Source organism: Pongo abelii, chromosome 14 (assembly GCF_028885655.2).
Source record: "Pongo abelii isolate AG06213 chromosome 14, NHGRI_mPonAbe1-v2.0_pri, whole genome shotgun sequence".
NCBI classification, from domain to species: domain Eukaryota; kingdom Metazoa; phylum Chordata; class Mammalia; order Primates; family Hominidae; genus Pongo; species Pongo abelii.
In genome coordinates, this window is record NC_071999.2 from 40,575,894 (window position 1) to 40,600,908 (window position 25,015).

At 36.3% G+C, this 25,015-nt stretch overlaps 1 protein-coding gene across 7 annotated transcripts in view; it reads left to right on the plus strand.

The window, feature by feature from the left end:
• NBEA (neurobeachin) overlaps positions 1-25,015 on the plus strand; it is a 747,382-nt gene that overhangs the window by 690,225 nt on the left and 32,142 nt on the right. For all 7 annotated transcript variants that reach the window (XM_054528904.2, XM_054528905.2, XM_054528908.2 and 4 more), the window contains one exon: positions 13,028-13,195. In XM_054528904.2, coding sequence (XP_054384879.2) covers positions 13,028-13,195 — 168 coding nt within the window. The remainder of the gene's footprint in view (positions 1-13,027; positions 13,196-25,015) is intronic.

Here is a 25,015-nt window from a genome sequence, read left to right on the forward strand (position 1 = left end):
TTGAGACCAGGAGTTCAAGGACCACCCTGGGCAACATGGTGAAACCCCATCTCTACTAAAAAATACAAAAAACAAACAAAAAAAATTAACAAGGCATGGTGGTACATAGTCCCAGTTACTCAGGAGGCTGAGTGAGAGAATCACTTGAGCCCAGGTGGAGAGTGAGCCAACATCACACCATTGTACTCCAGCCTAGGTGACAGAATAAGACCCTGTCTCAAAAAAAAAAAAAAAAAAAAAATTAGCTGAGGAGGTATTAACCTGAAACTCATTGAGGTAAAAATATATATATATATTTTTTTGAGACAGAGTCTCACTCTGTTGCCCTGGCTGGAGTGCAGTGGCACGATCTCAGCTCACTGCAACCTCCGCCTCCTGGGTTCAAGTGATTCTCCTGCCTCAGCCTTCTGAGTAGCTGGGATTATAGGCGTGCACCACCACGCCCGGCTAATTTTTTGTGTTTTTAATAGAGACAGGGTCTCACCATGTTGGCCAGCCTGGTCTTGAACTCCTAACCTCAGGTGATCCGCCTGCCTCAGCCTCCAAAAGTGCTGGGATTACAGGCCTGAGCCACCGTGCTCGGCCCCATAGAGGTAAATTTACATGCCAAATACCACCACCTTATCAAGGTGTCAGTGTTCTTATTCACAGTCTCCAGGATAGGTAAGTGGTGGTGGTAAGAGGAGCTGTGGAGGAGAGGAGAAAGGAGAAGAGAAGAAAATCCGAAGCCAGCTCCATAGGGTGAGCAGAAGATGGGAAGAGATGAGAATTCAACCTGGTCCAGCCCCAGCAGCTTTTAGGACCTGACTGTCTATGGTCCCTGTTTCTATGTCTTTTACCCTCCACCCTCACCCATAAGGCTTCCTTTCACGGCCACGAAACCCTCAACTTACAGCTGAGGAAGTACCAGCTCCCTCTGCCCATCTGGTATGAGAGGAAATGTGTCCTCCTTCAATTCTACAAATGGAAGAAATGATATTCATTTACATTCTAAGCTTTGTAGTCATGGGATTTTAGAGCTGGAATATACCTTTATTTGAATGAGGAGACTGAGGCCTAGGAAGGCAAAGTGGTTCATGGAAAGTCTGAACCCAAGTGCTTTTCTAACTAACCATGCTTTGTGTCACAAGTTGGAACTCTGAATGTAGTGTCCCCTAGTTCCGTCTTAAAGTCTGTAAAATTCCACCTGTATTTTGAATTAAATTTAATTTATAGATTGACTTGCAAACAAAACCACAGTAGAATAATACTCTTTCGACTGCAATATATATTCCAATCACCAAATTATAAAGAAACTTGGGAATATCCTGTTTGTTATTTGCAAACTGTCTGTATCTGTGCTTGGATGGCCTCCAAACACCTAATTGTGACCCAGACTTAAAATTCAGTTTTCATCAGTGACACTCTGGTCTATCTCAGTATACATGTGATCAATACACAGGTTTTCTTTTAAAAAGTCTCTTTAAAAAAACAGATGGTTTCATGTCATTTGGGTTTTAGAGAATTAACAGATTATTCATTGAAAGGAATAGCCTGAAAAAATGGTATAATACTATAAAGACAATTTAAACTCTGAAGTAGGTTTTCCCTCTTACTGTAAGAGAGAATAAAACACATGAATACAAATTCTGAGTAACAATTTTTAAAATTTATAATTGCTCAGAGTACTTATATTGCACATAAATGAAATATAACAAATAATTTACTCCTGATACTAACATGACCAGTTTAAGAACTGACTTCTGTTTATATATACTTCTTATCTGTTATAACTTGTCTTTTTAACATCTAAAGTGCTGATAAGCAGACTTTATTCAAAGTGTGCTTCTTCAAAATAAGCCTCACTGTGTAGCATCCCTGTAAATACATATTAATCCAGCCAGCTGTGTGCAATGCACTAGGAACTGTAAGGATTCATATGTAATTCAGTGAAGCCACTGTTCCTCAAATATTTACTCTCGCAGATTCAAAAGAATTAAGTTTTACAACTAATATATGAAAGATACATATTGTGCATCTCTGGAAATATAAAACATTCTCAGAAATGAATAGTCCATTTTAATTGTAAGTAGTAAGTTCCAACTTGTGTGCATGAAGGAATGAAAGAAGCAAGGCACTGCGGTTTCCCTATGTTCTAAACCAAATTCCTGTTATTTCATCATAGGAATTAATGAATCTGGTAAGACTTGTGAACTGAACCTTTATTCCATGGAGCAAAAGGCTTTGTACAAAAGTCTGCATATTCAGGATAATTAAACTGCCCCAGTCTTTGTTCTCTGCATCACCTGGAAGCAGTGCCGGGTGAAATGGATCACGTGTAGGACTGCCTCACTTGAAAAGTGCTTATTGTTTCTGTGTTGTGCTTCTGGGTTTTCCTTGAAGGAAGCCTACAGAATGGAAAGGGAAAGCTACCTTGTGTATCAACAAAAAGCTGTATCCGTAACACCTATAGCAGCCATTCTTAGTTGCTTCAGAATTAGAGCTAAAGGATAAGCCCACACTGCTGCCTCTGAGAACTGTCTTAAGCATCAATGCTATGCAAAGACATCTCGTGAAATGTGGCTGCGTGACTCTGCAGCTGCTCCTCTCTCTGTGTCTCCTGTGCTGCTTCAACTTGAAGTTTTCCTTCATAGCACCTTTTTCATAGTTTCTGTTGCTCCAATGCCTGGTCGGTTTTCTCATCCTACTACTAGGAAATGATCATACTGATCTCTTGCAGAAATAATGTCAGATATCTGTGTTAAAACTAAAAAGTTTAACCAGTTATCTACATATGTTCATACTTGCTGAAGGAATGTTTATTTGGTGAGTATTTATGTAATATACAAAGTCTAGGCACTAATATAAAATATCAAGTATTTAAATTTTCCATAAATTCCTTGAATATAGGCTTTATTTTTTATGTTGTTTTGTAACTTTAAAAGTTTCTAACTTTATATTGGCTGGGTAATTCATACAGGATTTAGTTCTTATGAAATAGGTTTAGAGAAAAAGTGCTCTAGTACATTTATAATTTTGACTAGGATTATCTTCAGTTATTTGAAAGAGTTCTTTGTAATGAGCCTAAAGTATAAAATGAAAATGTCATATATTCCAAAGAAATGACATTCACAGTGGTAAAAAAAAACCTCCATTTCCTTGTATGGATTAGTATTCTGTATCTATGAGTATTCCCTCCTTCTTCTTTCAAACTGTCATTAAGAAATTCAAGGCAAAGATGACAAAATATTATAAAAAGTGATATCATTGATGATTAAATGCCCAGCTTTATTACTGCATGCCAGCAATTGAACAGCAGGTATTTGATGCATTTGTAGCAGACTTTACATGTCTACAACCTAATTTCATTTTTTAATTTTTTTAAAAATGAAGCAGTACTTTGTTGTTTAAGTTATGGACAATAACATGTATGTAATTGGTTAGAGTTGTTTGTTTTGTAAATACAGTGCCAAGAATTGTGTTTCACTGAAGAGCTGTGAAATACAAAATTTACTCTCACTAGAAAATCTGGAAAAGTGATGCAGACACATTTAGTAGACATTTCAATGCATTCTAAGGTCATGAAGTTTATACGTCAGGAGTTGGTTTAATTTATCCACACGAAGCTAGGCTTATTAGACTGACTTACTCATGAAACATTAATAAAGCATTGTGTTTAGTTCTAACCTGATTATAATCTGACCTTTTGACAAAGGACAGAAGTAGAAAGTATCTCTGATAACATTACCCTGATGCTGGGTTCATCCATCATAATCTACCCTTTTAAAAATTTGTTTTAGAAAAAGGCCCTTTCATGGATGTGCATTGATAATCTCATCTAGCCCTCAGCCCAGCAGATTCCTGGTGCTGCTGGGCCAAGTACAGGCTGTCTGCAGTCAGCAGAGCACGCACAGCAACTGAGGCAGGGCAAGCCAAGCTCCAGTGTGGCTCTGCTCGTATTGTATTATAACCTTTACAGAATGTCCATATTTCAAAGAAAATGTTTCCTGTTTAAGCTGGGTTTTTTTTTAAGTAGATTATACCCCAAATGCAAATGTAAAAATTTGCATTTGGGGTATAATCTACTTTTAAAAAAACCCAGCTTAAAAAAGAATTTTAAGCAAATAACATAAGAATTTTTGGAAATCTTATGTAGGAATTCAAAATATCAAGATAGACAACTTGTGTTTGAGTGCCATCTCTGGAACACCTGTTAGCCATGTGTTGTGCTGAACCCCTATTAACTTCAACAGGGATGGCACCAGGTTCTAGAGGCCAAAGAAGAGACCCAGAGCCAGCGAGCATGACGTAGAGTTTCTCTGGGGACTTACCTATCAGGGAAAGTCCAGTGGTAGCAGGCTGGACAGGAGACCCATATGGCTCAGTGGCAGCAGACTGGACAGAAGAACTGCAACCACTTGCAAAAAACCTGCTGTTTATATCACATTTTTATTTAACACTCCCCCACCCAACCACAACAACCTCTATCTGGCAACCTTCATTTAACCCAAAACAAAGGGCCTTGATTCCCATTATGGCCTGAGTTCCAAGAGATGGGCCAGAGGGGGCTCAGATATTCTTCACAGGTAAGGAATGGATCTCCAGGTTGGCCACCCCAATTCCCTAGCTTGAGACTGTCAACTGCATATTCAGGTGTGTCTGCCATACAGGGTCATTCTCAAGGTTTGTTCAAGTCATCACTGTCAGGTGCAGCTTACCACACACCACAACACTTGGAAGTAAGACACCCTATTATCTCTTGGAACTGCAGTGTCCTCCTTATTTCTCAAATTGAGGACTTGTTCATTCCATAAGTCTTTACTGAGAGCTAGTTAGGAGCAAGGCATTATGGAAAATACATAGAATGGCCGTGGATCCTACTCTAAGTGAAGCTAGAGTAGAGAAATTCCTTCGTTCATTCGGTAGTTATGAAGGGGCTATCATGCACTTCATCCTGCTCTGGGCTCTGAGAACACAAGGATGAGCAACTCAGTGAGTGGCTTCAGAAGGTGCACTCTAGTTAGGGACACAGACAAATAAACAAACAGTCCCAGTAAACACTGATAGTGTTTATTCAACAGATACCTGTTGAGTGTTCCGGGTGATGTTTTATGTGTTTGCAAGGATCCCTGCCATCCTGGAGCTCACTTTTGATCAAAGGGAGACAGGCGATAGACAGTTTTTAAAAGTGAAATATCTAGTATCTTAGAAGGTGATCGGTGGTAGAAAATAACACTGCAAGAAAAGGGGACCAAGAGTACCTGCAGGGGAGAGAGGTCAGGACAGCCTCCCTATGAAGGGAGATTAGAGGTAGGCCTGGAGGAGCAGAGGGAGGGAGCCAAGTGACTCTCTTGGGGAAAGAGCATTGTGGGCAAAGGGAATATTAGAGCAAAGGCCTTGTGGCAGGGATGTGCTTGGCAAGGAGGCCAGTGGGCCAGGAAAGCGTGGGCAAGTGGGCACACAGTAGGAAAAGAGGACTGAGTAATAGTGGGGGAGCATCACACAGGGTCTTGAAGGCCATCATAAGTACTTTGCCTTTTTACCCTGAGTAAAATGTAAAGTCCCTGCAGTCTTTTGAGTAGAAGAGTGACTGATCTTCCTTATGTTTTGAAAGGATCAGTCTGGCTGCAGTGTTGGGAATGAATGATTCTGCAAGGGTAGAATCAGGGAGATCTGCTAGAAGGTAATGTGAGAGACGATGGTGGCTTCGACCAGGGGTAGCAGTAAAAGTAGTAAGAAATTATTGATTCTGGGTGTATTTTAAAATTTGAGCCTATAATCTCCCTGGGACTTCCTACCAGTGCCCATTTTCCCTCAGGTATCTCTAGTCTTACAGAGGCAGGTGAAGGGCTGGGGATGAGCATGCGTAGTAGTGATGACTACAGTAGCAGAGATAGATAAATCCATCTTAGCAGAACATTTTAGAGAGTTCTGCTAAAATGAAAGCATGGGTATTTAGTTCCTGTTGTCAACTTGGCCCTTTAGCAGAAATTCTAAGCAGCGGAAAAAGCCAGAGTCAACATGTTTATCCTCCACTAGACTGTAATCTTTTCCAGGATGTCGAATGCTTATTCATCTATGTGTCCTTCAAGGCTAATGTCTGACATATGGTAGGTGGTCAGTAATTTGGGGCAGGAGAGAGATTAGACTATAATCACCTTCCTTATTTGCACTTCAGTGGGATCTGCTCCCAGAGATCAGAGGTTTTGTCTTGTTTATCACAGTATCCCAGGGCCTAGAACACTGCCTCGCACATAACAGGTGCTCCATATTGAATGAATGAATGTTCCCTCTGTTTGAAATGCTCTACTCCCAGATGTCTTTACAGTTCATTTCTTCATTGGGGTCCTTAATTGTCACAAACTCAGAGAAGCCTTCCCTGGCCTCCTCCCCTAAACTAGCAATCGTCCCCCTACTGCACATACACCCTACTCCCCATCCTGATTTTCTGTTTCCTTCACACTTGTCACCTGCTGACACACCCTGTATCTTACTAATTATCTTAGTTTTTGTTGGTCTCCTCCCACTACAATGTAAACTCTCTTGCAGGGACTTTGGGTTTTTTTGTTCACTGCTATAATCTTACAGTCTAGAAGAGGGTCTGTCACAAAGCAGATGGCCAATCAATATTTGCTGAGTGAATGAATGAGCTTCTTCCCCAGCCCCGCCCTCATTCCTGACACTTCTTTTATTCCTTCCTCTTGTGATCATCACATCTTTTCCACTGCTTTAATTAAATATTTATTAAACAATAATTATCCAATGATAGGTTAAGAGTTATGGGAAATGCAAGATATGAATTAGATGAAGTCTCTGTCTTCAAAAGGCTTACATTCTAATTGAGGATATAGTATTAACTTTGGAAACAATGAAGTGCTAATTGGCAATCATCCCATTCATTTGTACAGTACCTCACAGTTTGTTGTAAAATGATTTCACAAGTACATTTGCATGTGTTATCTTACTCTGTTAAGTAACAAGAGGATACTGATGAAAAGTGTTGGGTAGAAATTCATAGAAAAAAACAAGTGAGAGCTGAGAACACAGGAAGCAAACACTGAACTTGAGTAAGAAGGATGGGTAGGTCTTCAAAAAGCAGGAAGACAATGCTTTCAAGCTAGAAAGAAAGAAAGCAAAAGCTCTGAGGTCATACCAGCTGCTGTGTGCCCAAGGGCTGTGAAGTGTCTATGCTGGGGAAGCTAAGGATTTATATCAGGAAGTCCTGAGAAACAGTGGGGAAAGGTGGGATGGAGGTTTGAAAGGCCTGAGTCAAATAGGTTATGCTGGGAGGAGCAATGGCAGCTTTGAAATAGAGAATGGCAATGTGGACATGATGGCTTGACAAGTCTGTCCCAGAAGCAGGACACCAGACAGACTGGGTTACAGAAGAAGTTTGAAGTATGTTGTAGTAACCCATGTGGAGAGCTGTGAGGGCTAGAAATAATCTTCTGTCTTATACATTCAGAAACAGTCAAGTACTGGAATAATTTAAGCCCCTTAAAATAAACATCAAAGACAACTATATTGTCTCTACTTAAAACAGTTGAATTACTGAAGTTGTAATAGCTACAACTTCAGTCAAATTGTGAAAAGAAGATGGCATAGACACTACAGAAATGACAATGTGGCTTTCTGATTATCTACTTGAATATATGCAACTCTATTTATAGAATTTTTTAATCCCAAAAGCAGATTTTTGAGGTAATGAGAAAAAGGGATGGGAAATAAATATTTTTGCTCTGGTCTAGAAGAAGACATGGGTATTTAATATTCTTAAATTTTAAAATTCAGGAGAAATATAGTCTCCTCACAGTTAAATTCAGCAGTCTACTTTCTTTTTTTCATAAATTTCAGAGAAGCTTTACCCAAAACCTGCTAGAGAAAGAATTCTGTACCATCCAATACTCATGGGACAAAATAGAAATTAGAATGAGGGAAATATTATCCATCTAAGAGATATCCTCTCTAGTTTAAATATCACTCTTTATTTCCTTCTTTCCAGATCCCCAGGGTAGAGCTATGGATTTGGAATTGGTTTATCTAGGCTTAACGCAATTGCTTCTGCCTTTAGATGTGCAAGTAGAGGGTAAAGAAAGCTATGAAGACCATTATGACACTAAAAGCTTAGTAATCAAGTATTTCTTTACATTTTTCCAATGTAAGTATTGTACTAAAAATCCTGTTTCAAAGTGCCAAATGGGTTTGTATATAAAAATGGTTCCGAAAAGAACAAAATAAACAGATAGCAATGACCGGTCCATACTGTTTATAGTAAAGAGTCTTAATGTCAGGCTTCAGCTTTAGACAAGTTGTTATATTTTAATTATTGATAGCTAATGTTCCATTCTTAGATATTTATTTAATTTTGAACTAGATTTAGCTTTTAAATGTGTAAACTGTATCTTCTTTTCTTTCTGCACAGTAAGTGGCAAGATAAAAAATCGACAAGACTTTGTTTAACCTCTTACCTCATTGTTCCTTTGTCATGTAATTTTATAATAAAAAAGACAAAATTATTTAACTACCATTAATTATTTATTGATTCACTATGCTGCCTCTCCAATATATAGAATAGGGTAAACAACTATAGACATAAATATTTTTAAATTTAATTAAAGACTATTATGAGCGTCTATAAGCTAATAAATTTTAAAACGGAAATGAAATGGATGAATACTGAGAAAAATATTTAAAATGTCAAAATTGAGACTTAACAAGACTTATGGAAATTTAAATGGTAAAATCTTCCCATCCCCTCCTCAAAATTCAAGGTCCATATTACATTACACGTAAATTCTACCAAATTTTCAACAGATAATGAATTCATTTTCTTATACAAATTGTTCCAGGAAACATGGAAAGCTATCCAGCTAATTTTATGAGGCTAGTGGGATCTTAATTCCAAAAATAGTGAAGGGGAGGAAAAAGAAATAAGGCTTATTTCATGTACGGCTATAAATATAAAAATTCTAAATGAATTATTATCAATGTTATTAAATGTGTATGTATATGCCTGTGTGTATGTGTGTGTGTGTGTGTGTGTGTGTGTGTGAATTGCATCAGGAGTAAGTAGAGTTTAACTCTTAAGATCAGGAAAAAGACAGGGATTTTCCACATCACCACTGCTGTTTTACATAGTTCTTAAGGCTAAGAACAATTCTATAAGAAAAAAAAAAAGTTATAAGTGTAACTACTAAGAGTTGCTACAAACACAATCAACTTCTAGAAATCAGTATCATTGTTCTACATCATTAATAACCAAGTATAAAATATAGTTTTAAAATATTACAGTTGCATCAACATTTATGAAGTATCTGGGAATAAACTTAACCAAGAACACTAAGATAAAACTTTTATGGAGAAAATTTTATTTTTTAACTCTAATAAAGGACATAGAAAATGATCTGTATAAATCAAGATATTTGGGGACTTTGGATAGTAAAACCTAATGTCAGTGTTCACAAATTAATTTATAAATTGATTGGCATTCCAATCAAATTCTTTTGATATATCTATGCACTTAATGTAAAAGCTACAAAGAAGAATAAATGTTCCTGAATAGCCTAGTTTATCCTGAAAAAAAGAATAAATTCTAGCACATATTGAGATATGTAAGAAATAAGATAATTAAGATAAATTAAGGTAATAATAGAAATGAAAAATATAGAAAGCTGGACACACACATATGTTGACATGATAGATATATAGAAGAGAGAGCAAAAGAATATAAAAATAAAGTAAATTAATAATAGAAATGAAAAATATAGAAAGCTGGGCACACACATATCTAGACATGATAGACACATAGGAGAGAGAGCAAAAGAAAAAGGGAGGAAGGAGGCTGGGCTTCTATGTAGATTATGATATTATCTGTAAATAACAGCAGTTTTATGTCTTCGTTTCAAATATATATTCACACAGTAAAGATAATACCATACATCTCTGAGAAAAGGAATTTTTGTTTAATAGATGGTATTGGAAAAACTCACTCACTATATAAACAAAAATAATACTGGACCCATATCTAATATCATATATGAATGAAAGTAGATCTAGATTAATTGAAGATCAAAATATGAAAAGTAAAACCATAAATATAAAGCTAATTGATAAAAATATAGTTATCTCTGTAATTCAAGACAAAACCTCAAAGCATAAACATTTTTAAAACATGATTTGATGATCTCAAAATTAAGAAAATATATCCAACAAAGAACATAGATAAAGTAAATAGATATATGACATTTGGGAGAATGCATTTGCAGTGTTTCAAACCAACAAGGAACTCTTATCTAAAATATATAAATCAGGCCAGGTGCAGTTGCTCACATATGTAATTCCAGCACTTTGGGAGGCCGAGGCAGGCGGATCACATGAGCTCAAGAGTTTGAGACCAGCCTGGGCAACATGGTGAAACCCTGTCCCTGCAATACAAAAATACAAAATACTAAAATACAAAAATTAGCCAGGCACGGTGGTGCATGCCTGTAGTCCCAGCTACTCGGGAGGCTGAGGTGGAAGGATCACTTGAGCCCGGGAGGCAGAGGTTGTAGCGAGCTGAGATCGCAACACTGCACTCCACCCTGGGCCATAGAGTGAGATCCTGTCTAAAAAATAATAATAATAAAATTAAATATATAAATCAACAATATAAAGACAAGAACCTCCAGTTTTTAAATGGGTAAGGGATATGAACAGGAAATTTACAGAAGAGGAAACCCAAAAGACCAACAAGCATATTAAAAAGATGTCAAATCTGTTAGTAATTTGAGGAATACAAATTAAAACAATGAGATATTATTTTGTATCTCTTATACTGGCCAAAATTAGAAACCTGGATAATACTAAGAGTTGATGGAGAAAAGGACATATAGAAACTGTCATGCATTGCTAGAGAGTGGGCACAGATGACTCACATTAAGTTTGCACTCCCAGTTCTACTCCAGATTATAAATCCCAAAGAAATTCTCACAAAGATCCAAAAGGGGCATTTATCACAGGTTTGTGTCATGGGGATTAGAGGCAGCCTGGTGTTTCTTACCAGGGGAGTTTTGTGCAGCCATGAGAAGCAATGGGCTAGTCACACAGTGACACAGATAGATTTTTAAAATAATACTAAGTGAGAAAAGGAGCAAAATGAAATTTTTAACCCTATATATTTTTATAGTTCAAAAGTATATCCACAAAAGAATGAGTAATGTTTTATAAGGGCACATACAAACAAAAGGAGAAACATTAAATACATCATAGTTATTGCCTATGGTGGTGGAAGGAAATGAAAATAGGAGATGAAGATAAAAGAGAAAAAATACATTTTAAAAGCTCAAATTATTGAAAAGTCATCATTCCCACTACCACTCATGATTCCATTAGGTATTTTATGCAATAATGGTTTTACTCTAATAGAGATAATAGTAAACTTCATCAAACCTTTCTTTAGTGGTATCTATAAGATATATTTGTAATGAATGTGCTTAGCTGATCATGTTGGTAAAATCTTCCTTTAAATTATATATCTGATTCCATAACTAAATTGAATTCCTGTGAATGGACTTGAGCAGTAGTTAACTCAATAATGAACCTGTATTTACTCATTTTTTAAATCCCTTCATTTATTGCATCAGACACTGAAAATATTACTAAATAATTAGACTGACCTTTTTTCTTAATTGAATAGTTACAGAGAATTGACAAAATCATTTATACAAATTGAACAAACTAATATAGACATAATACAGAATTTTAACCATCTCTTCTTTCAGACTTTGTCTCATTTCCTATGTTCTACTCTGAACTGTTATTTCAAGATCAATGAGATAGACAATACAGAAATTCTGTTTACCTTTAGTACGGAAACTGTTCTTTCATAAAATGTCATTGTTTACATGCTGAATGAGATTGGTGTAGATGAAATACAAAAAATTTTGAAAGGAGTAAATCAGGAAAGGGATTGAAGGGAATAAATTACTAGTTAAATATGATCACAGGAAAAGTTGAAAAGTATTATTTATAATATTTTATATACTTAAAAAATGAAAAGCAGTTTTTGGCAATCTTAATTCAAGAAATCATTTATTCATTAAGTGAATTCCAAATTGGTTTCAACACCATGGAAATCACAGAGAATGACTTTGTTCACATATTTAGTGACAGCCGTAATTTAGAAATTGTCTTACATGGCTGTGCAGTAGCTGAAATTTACGAAGCTAAATGTACAGCTCTTTTTCATGTTGTTGAAATCAGTGTCCTCTTTAAATCACGAGGAAGTTGATGATAAATGACTGCAGTAAGTGAGAGGCGTAGTGAGCCATGCACCATCACTACTTATTTCACGGACCTGAGCAAGACTCCCTACCTACCTGTCAAGACACCTTTAGGAAGCTTCTGATGGCTTCTTAGGAAATAAAAAGGCCTTTTTTTTTTTTTCTGTTTATGGAAACTTGGTATGGGCCTTGACTCTCAGTAATTTATATTTCTTTCCCATTAGCTAGCAAACATCCAAAATTGCCCAGTGATTCCCAAACTGTGTAATAGCTGAGTTAATTCATAGTGGAAGAAAGACATTCCTTTCTAGTCATCTCAGAGGTAAGCTGGAGGACTTCAGGCAGGAAAATAAATGTATATCAGAGTTTCTCATAAAATTGCTTAATTTCAAACTAATATTTAAAAATGAGAAATGAAATTGTAACATGGTATTAAAAAAGGTAATTGAAATTATTTTTCTTTTAAACATGAGTGTGTTTTTATAAGAAATTTATTTATGTTAAATCATATTATGTACCTAATGGAGCCAAGAGAAAGTTTAGCATTTTAGAAAGGGAAAATTTTCGTTTAGGTCTCTGTATTTTCATTTAGGTGTCTGTAAAATACTACTGAGGTAGTATTTTTCCATTTCTAGGAAGTGAAGATCTGATACATATAAATCAATTATAGAAATTTAAAGAGCATATTCTCCTTTTTATATATAATATTTCAAAGTAAAAAAAAAAAGGATATGAAGGTGTACTAAGTTTTGATGGTCTCTCATTTCTTTCTTGACGCATTTCAGGCCCTAGAAAGTGAATTTGTTTCTTGCCAACTTCATCAGTGGATCGACCTTATATTTGGCTATAAGCAGCGAGGACCAGAAGCAGTTCGTGCTCTGAATGTTTTTCACTACTTGACTTATGAAGGCTCTGTGAACCTGGATAGTATCACTGATCCTGTGCTCAGGGAGGTAGGTGTTAAGTCCCATATTATTCCAAAAATTTCTGTCATCTCTCAAACACAAATTTGACATTCCGTCTCTTTCTGTATAATTTTGTTTTCAACATAACTTCTTATAAAACAGATTTCAGGTTCTTGACATATGTGGAAAAATTGAAAAAAGTCCCAAAACAAGTAATGCGACCAGTATGTGGTTCCTTTTTAAATTGCAGACACTTTAAATATACTTCTATATCTGTATATTTGTTTTTCTTACTTCAAAATTTACATTAAAATATGTAATCCTTTATGTATGTTAGTAATAAATGAAACCTAGCTGAATATTTAAATAGAAATATTTCACATTAAAATAATCTGCCATTGTGGCTCTTCTTAAAAATAAAAGCACAAGTGCTAGGATTACAGGCTCAGTGGCTCTTGCCTGTAATCCCAGCACTTTGGGAGGCCAAGGTGGGCAGATGGCTTGAGCCCAGGAGTTCAAGACCAGCCTGGCCAATATGCTGAAACCCCATCTCTACAAAAAATACAAAAATTAACAGGGTGTGGTGGTGCAGGCCTGTGGTCCCAGCTACTGCGGGGGCTGAGGTGGGAAGATCGCTTGAACCCAGGAGGCAGAGGTTGCCATGAGCCAAGATTGCACCACTGCACTCCAGCCTGGGTGACAGAGCGAGACCCTGTCTCAAAAAAATAATAAATAAATAAAAGGAATATTTCTACCTTTTAGACAGAATACTCAAAAAAAATGCATGAATGAAATAGATGCAGTTATGCTATTTTATTCTTATGTGTTTTCAATCTGAAATGTTTATAGCTAACAGTTGGGAATTATGTGCTGTAGTATGTATATAGTATTTTTAGTGAAAATATTCATATAAAATATTACTTAAATCACTTCTACATTGCACAAAATGATTTCAGATAAGTGGAAAGAGTGAAGATGCAACAGCTGCTACATAAGTGTTGCTTCAAGGAAGTGATATCCCAGTCTTCCATTCTACCAGATATCTGCCATCTGTTGTATGCAAAACAAGTAATCATTTCTGCATCTCCAGCCAGTGGAATGCTTTTCTTATTTTTTATTTTAAAGGTGGAAAACTTGGAGATGGCAGCAATGAAGCTCTACAGAAAAATTTGCATTCATAAGTTTATTTCTTATACACCTCTGTAAAATTAAAATGACTCCATTTGTATGGTTCAAGCAGAGAAGAGGAAAAGGAAGGGAAGAGCCTCATAATCATTGATCCTTGGACCCTTAGGGCAAAATATTGTGAGAACACGTTGCAAGCATATTATTAGGGGCAATATTGTACCATATTGTGTGCACGAGAAGATAAAATTATTGCCTGAAGCCAAGAGAAAAACAGAGACAGAATGAATGAATGAGAGAGAAGGCAGGTATTATGAAATTGGCTGGCGAAATAAGGAATTTTCTCTACAAATCATTACACTCACCCAACTGAGTGTCCCCAGTTGTGTATAAATTGTAATCAGATTATTTGGTAGGAGATAATTCTAAGCTTAATTAGTCTCTTAACTATACACCCTTGCTTATTACATGCCTGTTTTATTAAATACTTTATAAACTATTCTTTTAAGGCTAATACCTTTTAGACTTAGAAAAAAAGAAAACAATTGTAATACTTCATTCTTATATTCTAAGATCAACTGAATTGTCTTTTGACTTCTAAATGTCATAGACATTTTTGCTTTTGGATATTTTGTTATACATTTTTACCCATTATAATAAAGTTCTGTTCTTATAAAGAAAGTTGCAGGTTAATCCTGTTGGGCAAAACAAATTAAATACATTAAACACAAAATAAAATAAATAAATTAAATACAAAATAAAATACATTAAGCATCTTATATGTGATGAAAGTGCAAGGCAGCATTAAAATTGACAGAAAAATAGCAGATTTTTCCAATTTAAATGAGGGTTTAAAAAGAGATAACTGAAAGAATTTGAAAATGAAATTAAAATGGAAATTTTCTTTACATGGATACAGTGTTCATTATTTGAATCTTATCAAAATACCTGTTTCTACAAAATAACACGTCATTGCTTTGGACAGTGAAAGAAATGTGTATAAGGCTTTGTTAATGTAGAACTTCTTAATGAAACATTACATAGAAATGTAAAATTTAAAATGTAAAATGTAAAAATTAAAAATTGTTTTCTGTTGAATGGGAATGATTCAAGCATATGTGGGCATATTATATAGATGGACTGAAAAATATGTTGTATTACAGCTTTATGACCTTCTAGTGATGCAGACTGTCTACTGCTAGGGTGCCTCAGCTCAGGACTCTTGTCTCCTTTCAGCATGCTCATTCGAAGCACATAATTGCCAGACGCTCAGGTTTCATTAGAGAGACCGAGTCATACTGTGAAATGTATGTTCTTTCTCCCCAAACCCCTTGCCCACTTCCTCAACCCTATAATTCTGTGTCAGTTCTTAGAACACTGTACATGTGAAGGAGCGCATACCTGGAATACTCTTACTTCCCTTGCCCCAGCCCCCAGAGGCCTGAGCACACATCAGCAGAGAGGTTTACCATGACCCCGTGGACCTGTGTGGACTCAAGATTGCTTAGGAAGAGCCTCTATCTTGTTGTGACCACTAGGGGGCCATTTAGTACAGTGTAGACTAACATTAAATGATTTCAAGGAATGCTAGTTAATTTCCCCTTTCCCACTTCCCACCATTCGCCCCTCTAACATATTCCCCTTGCTGTTAATGCCAGTTAGCCAAGTAGAAGCTAACAGATTCCCACAAAGACGGTTCTGCACTAACATTTAAGAATGTGAGGAATAGTGTCCTCCAAAGGACGAGAGCCCACCTGAATCCTGTGAGCTGGGTAAGTGAGGCCGAGTCATTCAATCTCACTTTACCTCAGTTGCTCTCTCTGTAAGTACATCTATTGTTATAAGAAAGAACCCAGATAAAATGGAGTGAAGTACAGCATCTTCATTATTTAGTGGTCATTTATGCACCCTTACCTATACACAACCCCTATGAGTAGACCATGTGGGAGGCACAATACCTTTTTTTAAAACATTCTTGTTGAGTTCCTGGAGGTCTTGTACTGCTGTGTCGTGACTTGAGAGAGTTGATTCCCACCTAAGTGGTTGGACACAGACTCTTGGAAAAAGCAGAGTTTAAGATATTAACCCTTTTATTGAGCTCAATACATTTATTTTATTTGATAATGTTTATCTTGGTATTTTTAAAATACAAAGATAGTACATTTCATATAGATAAAACCAAAGGAAGTCTAATTATGGCTACACTAAACTCCAACTAGCCTAAGATGGATTTTTTCATGCTTAAAATAAACACTAATTTAAAAAGAGAAATATTTAATATATGAATATCTATATATGTCTCCTTTGTAAAAAAAAAAAAAAAAAAAAAAAACTACTACCTGCCTATAACTTTGAGTTTTGAAGTTAGTGCTAAAGTTTGAGAAATGGCTTAAGGTTATTGATTCATTCTTCCTTGACAGGTGAAATCATGAAGCAGCACTAACCACAGCAATTATGGCATTAAAATGTCAAGAAATTAGAGGTCAGAATAACAGATAATTTTCTTCTCTATGTCAGATTGAAAACTGACATTCTTTGACAGTTTAGGAACTCTGGCTGAGAAAATTATGACAGCTTAACTTATTTTATACTTGTAAAGCAGTAATTGATAATAAACTTTATCATGACAGCCTTTGGGCAGAAACATGACAGTACAGTTCTGGTACAAATCTCTTCTTAATATGTAAACACTAGATCTGTTGGATAGTAGATATTATTTAAATTGTCTAAAGTCTTGGCTTACATCATAATCTTCTATGCACTTTTTTTCATAGATGAGCTCTACTATTTGAGCAGTTTTTCAAGCATTATAAAGAATATTTTTTCTTATCCATTTTTATATATTAATAAAAAGTATATGATCTGATTTATATTTTTACTTACTAAATGATGACCAAGCAACTTCATCCTATGACCTGCTTAGGAAAGAGAATATTCTGGTTGGTAATCATTTAGTCCCATGGTTTTCTAACACCTTGATGCTCAGATGTGGCCCATAACCCAGCAGAATCAGCATCACCTGGGAACTTGCTAAAACTTCAGCCTCTCAGCCTTCCCCAACCTACTAAATACATGTAATGAGACCCCTAGGCAACTTGTTTGAGACATTAACTTTTAAGAAGCACTGCTCTACTAAAGGTGTGTTAGAATCATTTGGAAAGCTTTTTTTTTCCCCTACAAAAGTACAGAGAATGGTATAATGAACCTCCATGTACCTATCACCCAATTTCAAAATTTAAAATCATTTCATCAAAACCTCACCCTCCCCTTGTATTTTTTATTTTTTTTTCTTTCAGAGACAGTCTCACTCTGTCACCCAGGCTGAAGTGCAGCGGCTTACTGCAACCTCCAACCCCCAGGTTCAAGCAATTCTCCCACCTCAGCCTCCCAAGTAGCTGAGATTACGGACACCCACAACCGCCTCTGGCTAATTTTTGTATTTTTAGTAGAGACAGGGTTTCACCATGTTGGCCAGGATGGTCTTGAACTCCTGACCTCAGGTGATCTGCCCGCCTCAGCCTACAAAAGTGCTGGGATTACAGGCATGAGCCACTGTGCACGGCCCCCCTGTACTATTTGTAAATACACATGTCATACCCATCTAACTCCCCATCCACTCTATCCTCCGCATCACATGGGCATCTCAGAATATCCAGGGAAAGGCTTCAAGCAAGTCTTATTTTGAAAAAACAAAAAAAAAGTTATCTAGGAATTTCACACACATTCCCAATTAAAAACCATTAAGCTAGCCTAACACTCTCATTAAATAATTTTTTGTTTGTTTGTTTTGAGACGGAGTCTCGCTCTGTCGCCCAGGCTGGAGTGCAGTGGCGCGATCTTGGCTCACTGCAAGCTCCGCCTCCCGGGTTCACGCCATTCTCCTGCCTCAGCCTCCCGAGTAGCTGGGACTACAGGCACCTGCCGCCACGCCCGGCTAATTTTTTGTATTTTTAGTAGAGATGGGGTTTCACCGTGTTAGCCAGGATGGTCTCAATCTCCTGATCTTGTGATCCGCCCACCTCGGCCTTCCAAAGTGCTGGGACTACAGGCCTGAGCCACCGCGCCCGGCCTAAACAATGTTTTCAGCTGGGCGCGATGGGTCAGGCCTGTAATCCCCACACTTTGGGAGGCCGAGGCGGGTGCATCACTAGGTCAGGAGTTCAAGACCTGTCTGCCTCAGTGTATGATTATATTGTATGCCATAGGCAACAAAAATGGATAGAACGATGAGAATGAGATTATAAGTTGTATCACAGCTCAACCATTAGTATTTGAGTGACATTAAGTCAGTCACTTAAATTTTATGTACCTGTATTTTCTCACCTAAAAAAATGATGACAGAGACGATACCTAATTCATAGGAGAAAAATATGTGAAAATACTTAAACTATAAAGCACTACACAGGCATTATTACCTAAAGGCATAATTAAATGAAGTTATCTTAGAAGAACTTTTGTTTTAATAATTTCATTATATATGACACCAAAACTATCAATTTAATTTAAAAAAATCTGTTAGCAACAGAGAAAATAAGTTAATTTGTTTTTAATATTATTTAGTAAAAAGAAGCAGTTGTGGCTTTTAAATTTATTTTCAATACTGTCTCCAAAATTTTATAAAGATGGTCTAATTGCAGCCCACTTATTTCCTGTAACATTCTTTCTTGATCTAAATTAGTATTAGCATTTATATCCTTTATTATCCTTTATATTTTTAAAAGTTTTATATTAGGCCAGGCACTGTGGCTCATGCCTGTAATCCCAGCACTTTGGAAGGCCTGAGGCGGGCAGATCACGAGGTCAGGAGATCGAGACCATCCTAGCTAACATGGTGAAACCCCATCTCTATTAAAAATACAAAAAAATAGCCGGGCGTGGTGGCGGGCGCCTGTAGTCCCAGCTACTCAGGAGGCTGAGGCAGGAGAATGGTGTGAACCCGGGAGGCGGAGCTTGTAGTGAGCCAAGATCGTGCCACTGCACCCCAGCCTGGGCGACAGAGTGAAACTGTCTGAAAAAAAAGTTTTACTTTAGTGTCATTAGTTTTCTATTCATATTATCAAATGAATTAGCATCACTAGTACTGGCATTAAAGTTGTACTGGTTCAGCAAGAGAAAAAAATTGAGTCAATATTTCAACAGAAGCTGTAAGCATATACCAGACAAGTTATTAACAAGATACTAAGTTCTGAGCTTGTCATAATACTTGTCATCATTCTATAGTTGACATTACCAAACTGAAAATGATTTCAATGGCTTCTTTTTAACGGTGAGAGGTATGCACATAAGTCTATCATAAAAGGCTGTTTTGCTGGCAGCTGTTAGAACATATTATTTATAGATATACACATTTATTTATGCTGGAAATATGAAAATATTAAGTAGTTTTTAATATTACCAACAGTCATAAAAATGTGGCATTTTTAGTCTAATTTTCTGTTAATATTTCTTGGTTTTCTTAGCTTATAGTTTCTTTTTCTATCTTTTTCTTAATCTGACAGGGATAATACCGCCTCCCTTTGGATCTGCTATGGTGAAAATATGCCCATAGGAAGTGGGCTAGATTACTTCAGTTTTTACTTTATTTTCTTGCTGAAATGTTCCTTGCTACTACAGAGAATTGACACAATAGGGCTGTCAAGAACCAGAAGATAGATGTGTCTTTAACCAAAACAGCTGCAATGCTGGCTTTTTTGAGAAGATGAATTCATAAAATTTATAAGATAAAAAATTAACACCCTTTTTCATCCTGATGATGTAAATGAAGGGTAATTTAAAGGCCCATAATGACAACATTGGGGGCCTCTACAATCATTGCCTTCCTTGAATTCTTTCTATTATTCTTTATTCTTTCTATGAATCCTTTATCCCTCAGCCTTTCCTCACCCCACTTCTGACTGTCTTTGATATGACAAGGAATATCAACACCACCTGCCCGATCTGCGTGAATGAGTTGTAGCACAAAGTTACCCATTTACAACTGCCATGATGCCTAATTTTCTTCATATGGGGGATATGCAGGTTTCTTCTCCTGGGCAGTTATTCTGAGAAGTGATTGCAACAAATGATCACAGAGTGGTTGATAAAGATTTCTTAAAACCATCTTAATTTCCCCCTATAATTACTGCATGTTTTACTGGGATGAAAATTTTAACAGATTCAAAAGCCAAGTTAAAATGGAAAGAAAACCCCTACATTTTAATTAGTGGAGTGAAAATACATATTTGATGTTCTTTAAAGCTAAAGAATCATTTTGGGAACACGAAAAATACCATGATTCCTAAAACTAATAAGGATATAGGTTCAAATATATTTGTTATGTGTTTCTCACTGCAAAGGTTTGCATTGAGAGCCATAAGGCTTGCATTGCAAAGGTTTGATGAATAAGGTTTTAATATAGAAATTAGTATCAAGGAAATTAATGACACACATTTAATTTTGATTAGTGAATAAATCTTTAATTTAGGTCCATCTTACCTCCTCATAATTACTGCAGTTCTTCACTAGGCCATGGTCATCAATCGTCCACTAGAAAAGCATAAATAATGCAGCTAGTCAAAGTTGGACGTATGTCATTTATGTGACTTGTGCTTCTTTCTCCGCTTTGTGTTATTTTTATTGTGTGGTGTTGAGAAGTGCTAATTATTGATTTTCAGAAATTAACAGCAAGTACTTTCACAAGCATCTAAAGCCATATTTTACTCAAGGGAAGAAGGGTGAAAATTGCAACCTGCTGTTTATAATAGAAATAGCTGGAAGGGATTTCCTTATCTTCTATTAACATAGATTTCACTTCTATAACACAGTTGTTACCTCAGCACAAATTAACAATTATTCAAAACATATTGCATGCTTCAATTTGTTGAAATAGATATTACTCAATCTAAGTACCTAGGCATTTCGCTTAGATATTTAGAACTCATTTTTAAACATTTTAAACATATTGATAATGAGCCTATTTAAAGCCATTTGAAGTCTCAGTACAGTATATCTAAATTACTGTTGCCCATTTATGTCAAAATCAAGAAGAATATTTTGTTCTGCTGAATACGTCCAATAATACTTTATTCTCACTTTAGTATACTAAAAGTATATGATTTCAATTTGGAATATTTATACCAGCACCTGGTAAACCTGTGTCTCAATGTCATTCCACATACCAAACAAATCTATTCCAGCTTTTTAAAAAAATATTTTCCCATGATTAAACACTTCCAGTGAACTTATAAAGGCCACCACTTCTCTCTCATTCCTGCTCCTACACCACCACTTCTCCCTCAACTTGTTTTCCTCCTCCTTCACCTCCTGAATCAGCCAGCATAGAGTTTAGTTTATATAAACTTATTCAACCAGGGAAAATTTGGCAGGGATGTCATACTGATTCTTCTCACCTGTGGTAAAGGATTTGTGGATTGAGTCTTCTACTTAGGTACCATTTAATGATTAACCGCAAAGTGGGCAAAGAACCAGAAACCTGGAAGAATCCTTAAGCGATCATCTACTAAAATCTTTGCTTCCAGGTAGGCGAATCCCTAAGTCATCTAGAAAAGAGTATTTCAGTTCTCTTCCTGAGTATCAACAAATATTTATTGCAATGAGACTCTACAGCCTTTCCTATATGCTTACAATGTTTATCTCTGAAATATGTAAAATCCTCAATGAAAATGCCCCTTGCTTGGATATAATCTTTTTTTGGTCATTCCTACCCCAACATGTAGCAAAAGGTAACCAGCATTTCTCTCATTTGTTGTGCCTGAATAACAATCCTATTTGTATCAGTCAGGATCTCAGCACATTACCTTTCAAAGCGATAATGAAGACTCCAAAGAAGACATACACATGACCAACAAGTATGTGCCAGCATCATTCATCATTAGGGAAATGCAAATCAAAGCTGCAGTGAGATACCACCTCATACCCATTAGGTTAGCTACTATCAAAATAGAAAACAACAAGTGTTAGTGAGGATGTATATAAACTGGAAACTTTGTGCACCATTGGTAGGAATATAAAATGCTACCACTGGTATAGCTGCTAGGAAAAGCAATATGGCAATCGTTCAAAAATTAAAAATAGAATTCTCTATGACCCAGCAAATTCTACTTCTGGATATATATCCAAAAGAATTGAGAGAAAGGGTTTCAAAGAGACATTTGTATACCTATGTCCACAGGAGCATTTTTCACAATAGTCAAAAGTTGAGGCCAGGCGCAGTGGCTCACACCTGTAATCCCAGCACTTTGGGAGGCTGAGGCAGGCGGATCACAAGGTCAGGGATTTGAGACCAGCTTGGCCAATATGGTGAAACTCCGTCTCTACTGAAAATAGAAAAATTAGCCAGGGGATGGTGGCGGGCGCCTGTAGTCCCAGCTACTCGGGAGGCTGAGGCAGGAGAATCACTTGAACCCGGGAGGCGGAGGTTGCAGTGAGCTGAGATTGCGCCAATGCACTCCAGCCTGGGTGACAAAGCAAGACTTCATCTCAAAAAAGAAAAAAAAAAGTTGAAAGCAACCCAAGTGTCCATGGATGGATGAATGGATAAACAAAATGTGGGGTGGTGTATGTGTGTGTAATGCATTATTAGTCAACCTTAAAAAGGAAGGAAATTCTGACACATGCTACAACATGGATGAACCTTAAGGACATTAATACTAAGTGAAACAAGCCAGTCACAAAAAGACAAATCCTGTATGATTCCACTTCTATGAGGTATCTTAACGAGTCAAAATCATAGAGAAAGAAAGTTGAATAGTGACTCCCAGGGACTAGAGGGAGTGGCGAGTTTTTGTTTAATAAATATAGCGTTTTAGTTTTAGAAGATGAAAAGAGTTCTGGAGATTGGTTACACAGTAGTGTGAATGTACTTAACACTAGTGAACTGTACTCTTAAAAATGGTTAAGATGGTAAATTTTGTGTTATATATATTCTACCACAATTAACTTTTTTTAAAGGATAATGAAGAGAGTTATTAATGGTTGTATTTACAAAGGTACAGACATGGTACAGTGGATGAATAAGGGAAAGTGACAAGGAAAGGGAGCCATTCCCAGAATCTGGCAATAAAAGTGCTCACCCAACAAGAGCTGTGGCCTTAGGTAGAGGAGTACCGGCCAGGCACTGCCAAAACGGGACTTGGCAGAGAGGGGCCATATAATCCTGTCTCTGCTCCTGAGCTGTGTCATTGGCTGAACCCACTGGGAAGGTATAGAGCAAGGGAGCACCAGTCTGTGGAGGCGCATCTTCCAGAGCCAAGGAAGGTGTCCAGCTCGCTGGTCTGTTCCCCCTGGGTTGTTCATTTCTCTAGGCCAAGAAGACTTATTTAAGGCTTCCAGGCCTGGTCAGCCACAATCAGCTACATTAAAATGCACTCACTCTTCCTACCTGAGTTGACTTATACTTATTTTAAGTGGAAAAATTGAATGAGCTTGTCATTGATGGCACTGACCTGATTTGGACAGAAAATATTCTGGATTGAGCATTTTCTATCTGGAGGAAATGATGCTTACTTTTTCACATTCATTTGTTAAGTCAATTATGTAATATCACCATTATAATTCAACATGCCAAGGAGGAAACAGGGATCAGCAAGAGGATAAGTCACATCTTCATTCTGCTTAGATTTACGCTAAAAGAAAGAAACCAAGAATTAAGGCAGGTAACTGGACAAATCAGAATCCCTCCCTCAAATATTGTCTAAGCGCATCTACTAATTAAGGCAAATGTGGTCCCTTTTTATTCGGATTACCAAATATTTGCTTAAATATTCTAATAATTTAGAATATTATTAAATTATTAATAATTTAATAATTATTAATTATTAAATTAATAATAGGTTTAGCCTTAATGCAGTTGAAGGTTAAAACAAAAGGAAAAATATTTATTCTTCTATTTTGTGGTTTCTATGAAAAACTAGGAGCAGTTGAATATAAAATAGCATTTTAATTTTTTATATAGTGTAATATTTATAAAGCAAGAAATAACAAAGTGCGGATATTATTTGCTCGATTTATTTTGCTCCTGTTTTTCCAGCATTAAAAAGTAATGCTTTATATGATCTTGTTTGATTACAACAATAAACCAGAAGCAAAAGCTTATCAGTTAAAATACAGTCTGCCATTAAGTAACCTTTCCTTTTATCATTTCAGATTTCAAATTCCATTGTTTTTGTTTATTTTTTTCCTGTTTTTGTTATTTTTTTTCCTGTTTGGCATCGGTAGAATTGTGGGTGGAACAGAAAGATGATATCAATCAATGTGTTTTTTTATTTTGTGTCAAACTTGTATTTTTTGGTTTAAAAAAGAGTACTTTTAAGTATTAAAAGCCTTGTAAGTAAGAGCTATACAGTGAGATAAACAAAATGCTAAGGAAACTTTGAAAATCTTTTTCTGTTTTCTCAAGCAACCACTTTTACTACTTTTTTCTTGAATTTTCTGAAAATTGTTAGTGAATCTACTGGTATTTGGACGTAGTTTGATATTTTGCATTGTGGGTACCATAATCTATAGTACTTTATAAAATGCTGATTTTTCTGAAAAACAATTTAAAAGTTTATACAGACCAGGGAGATGGATGAATAGGTCATTTGAGAGCATGTATTACTAGCTCCTTCGTGCTGTTTGTCATGGCTCTGTAGACCTGATGGCATTTCATCTGAAAGGTAATACTGAATTACATTTACCAAAAAAAAAAAAAAAACAAAAAAAAGCAGTTGTAATCATTCTATGGAGAAAAATGTAAATGGGTTA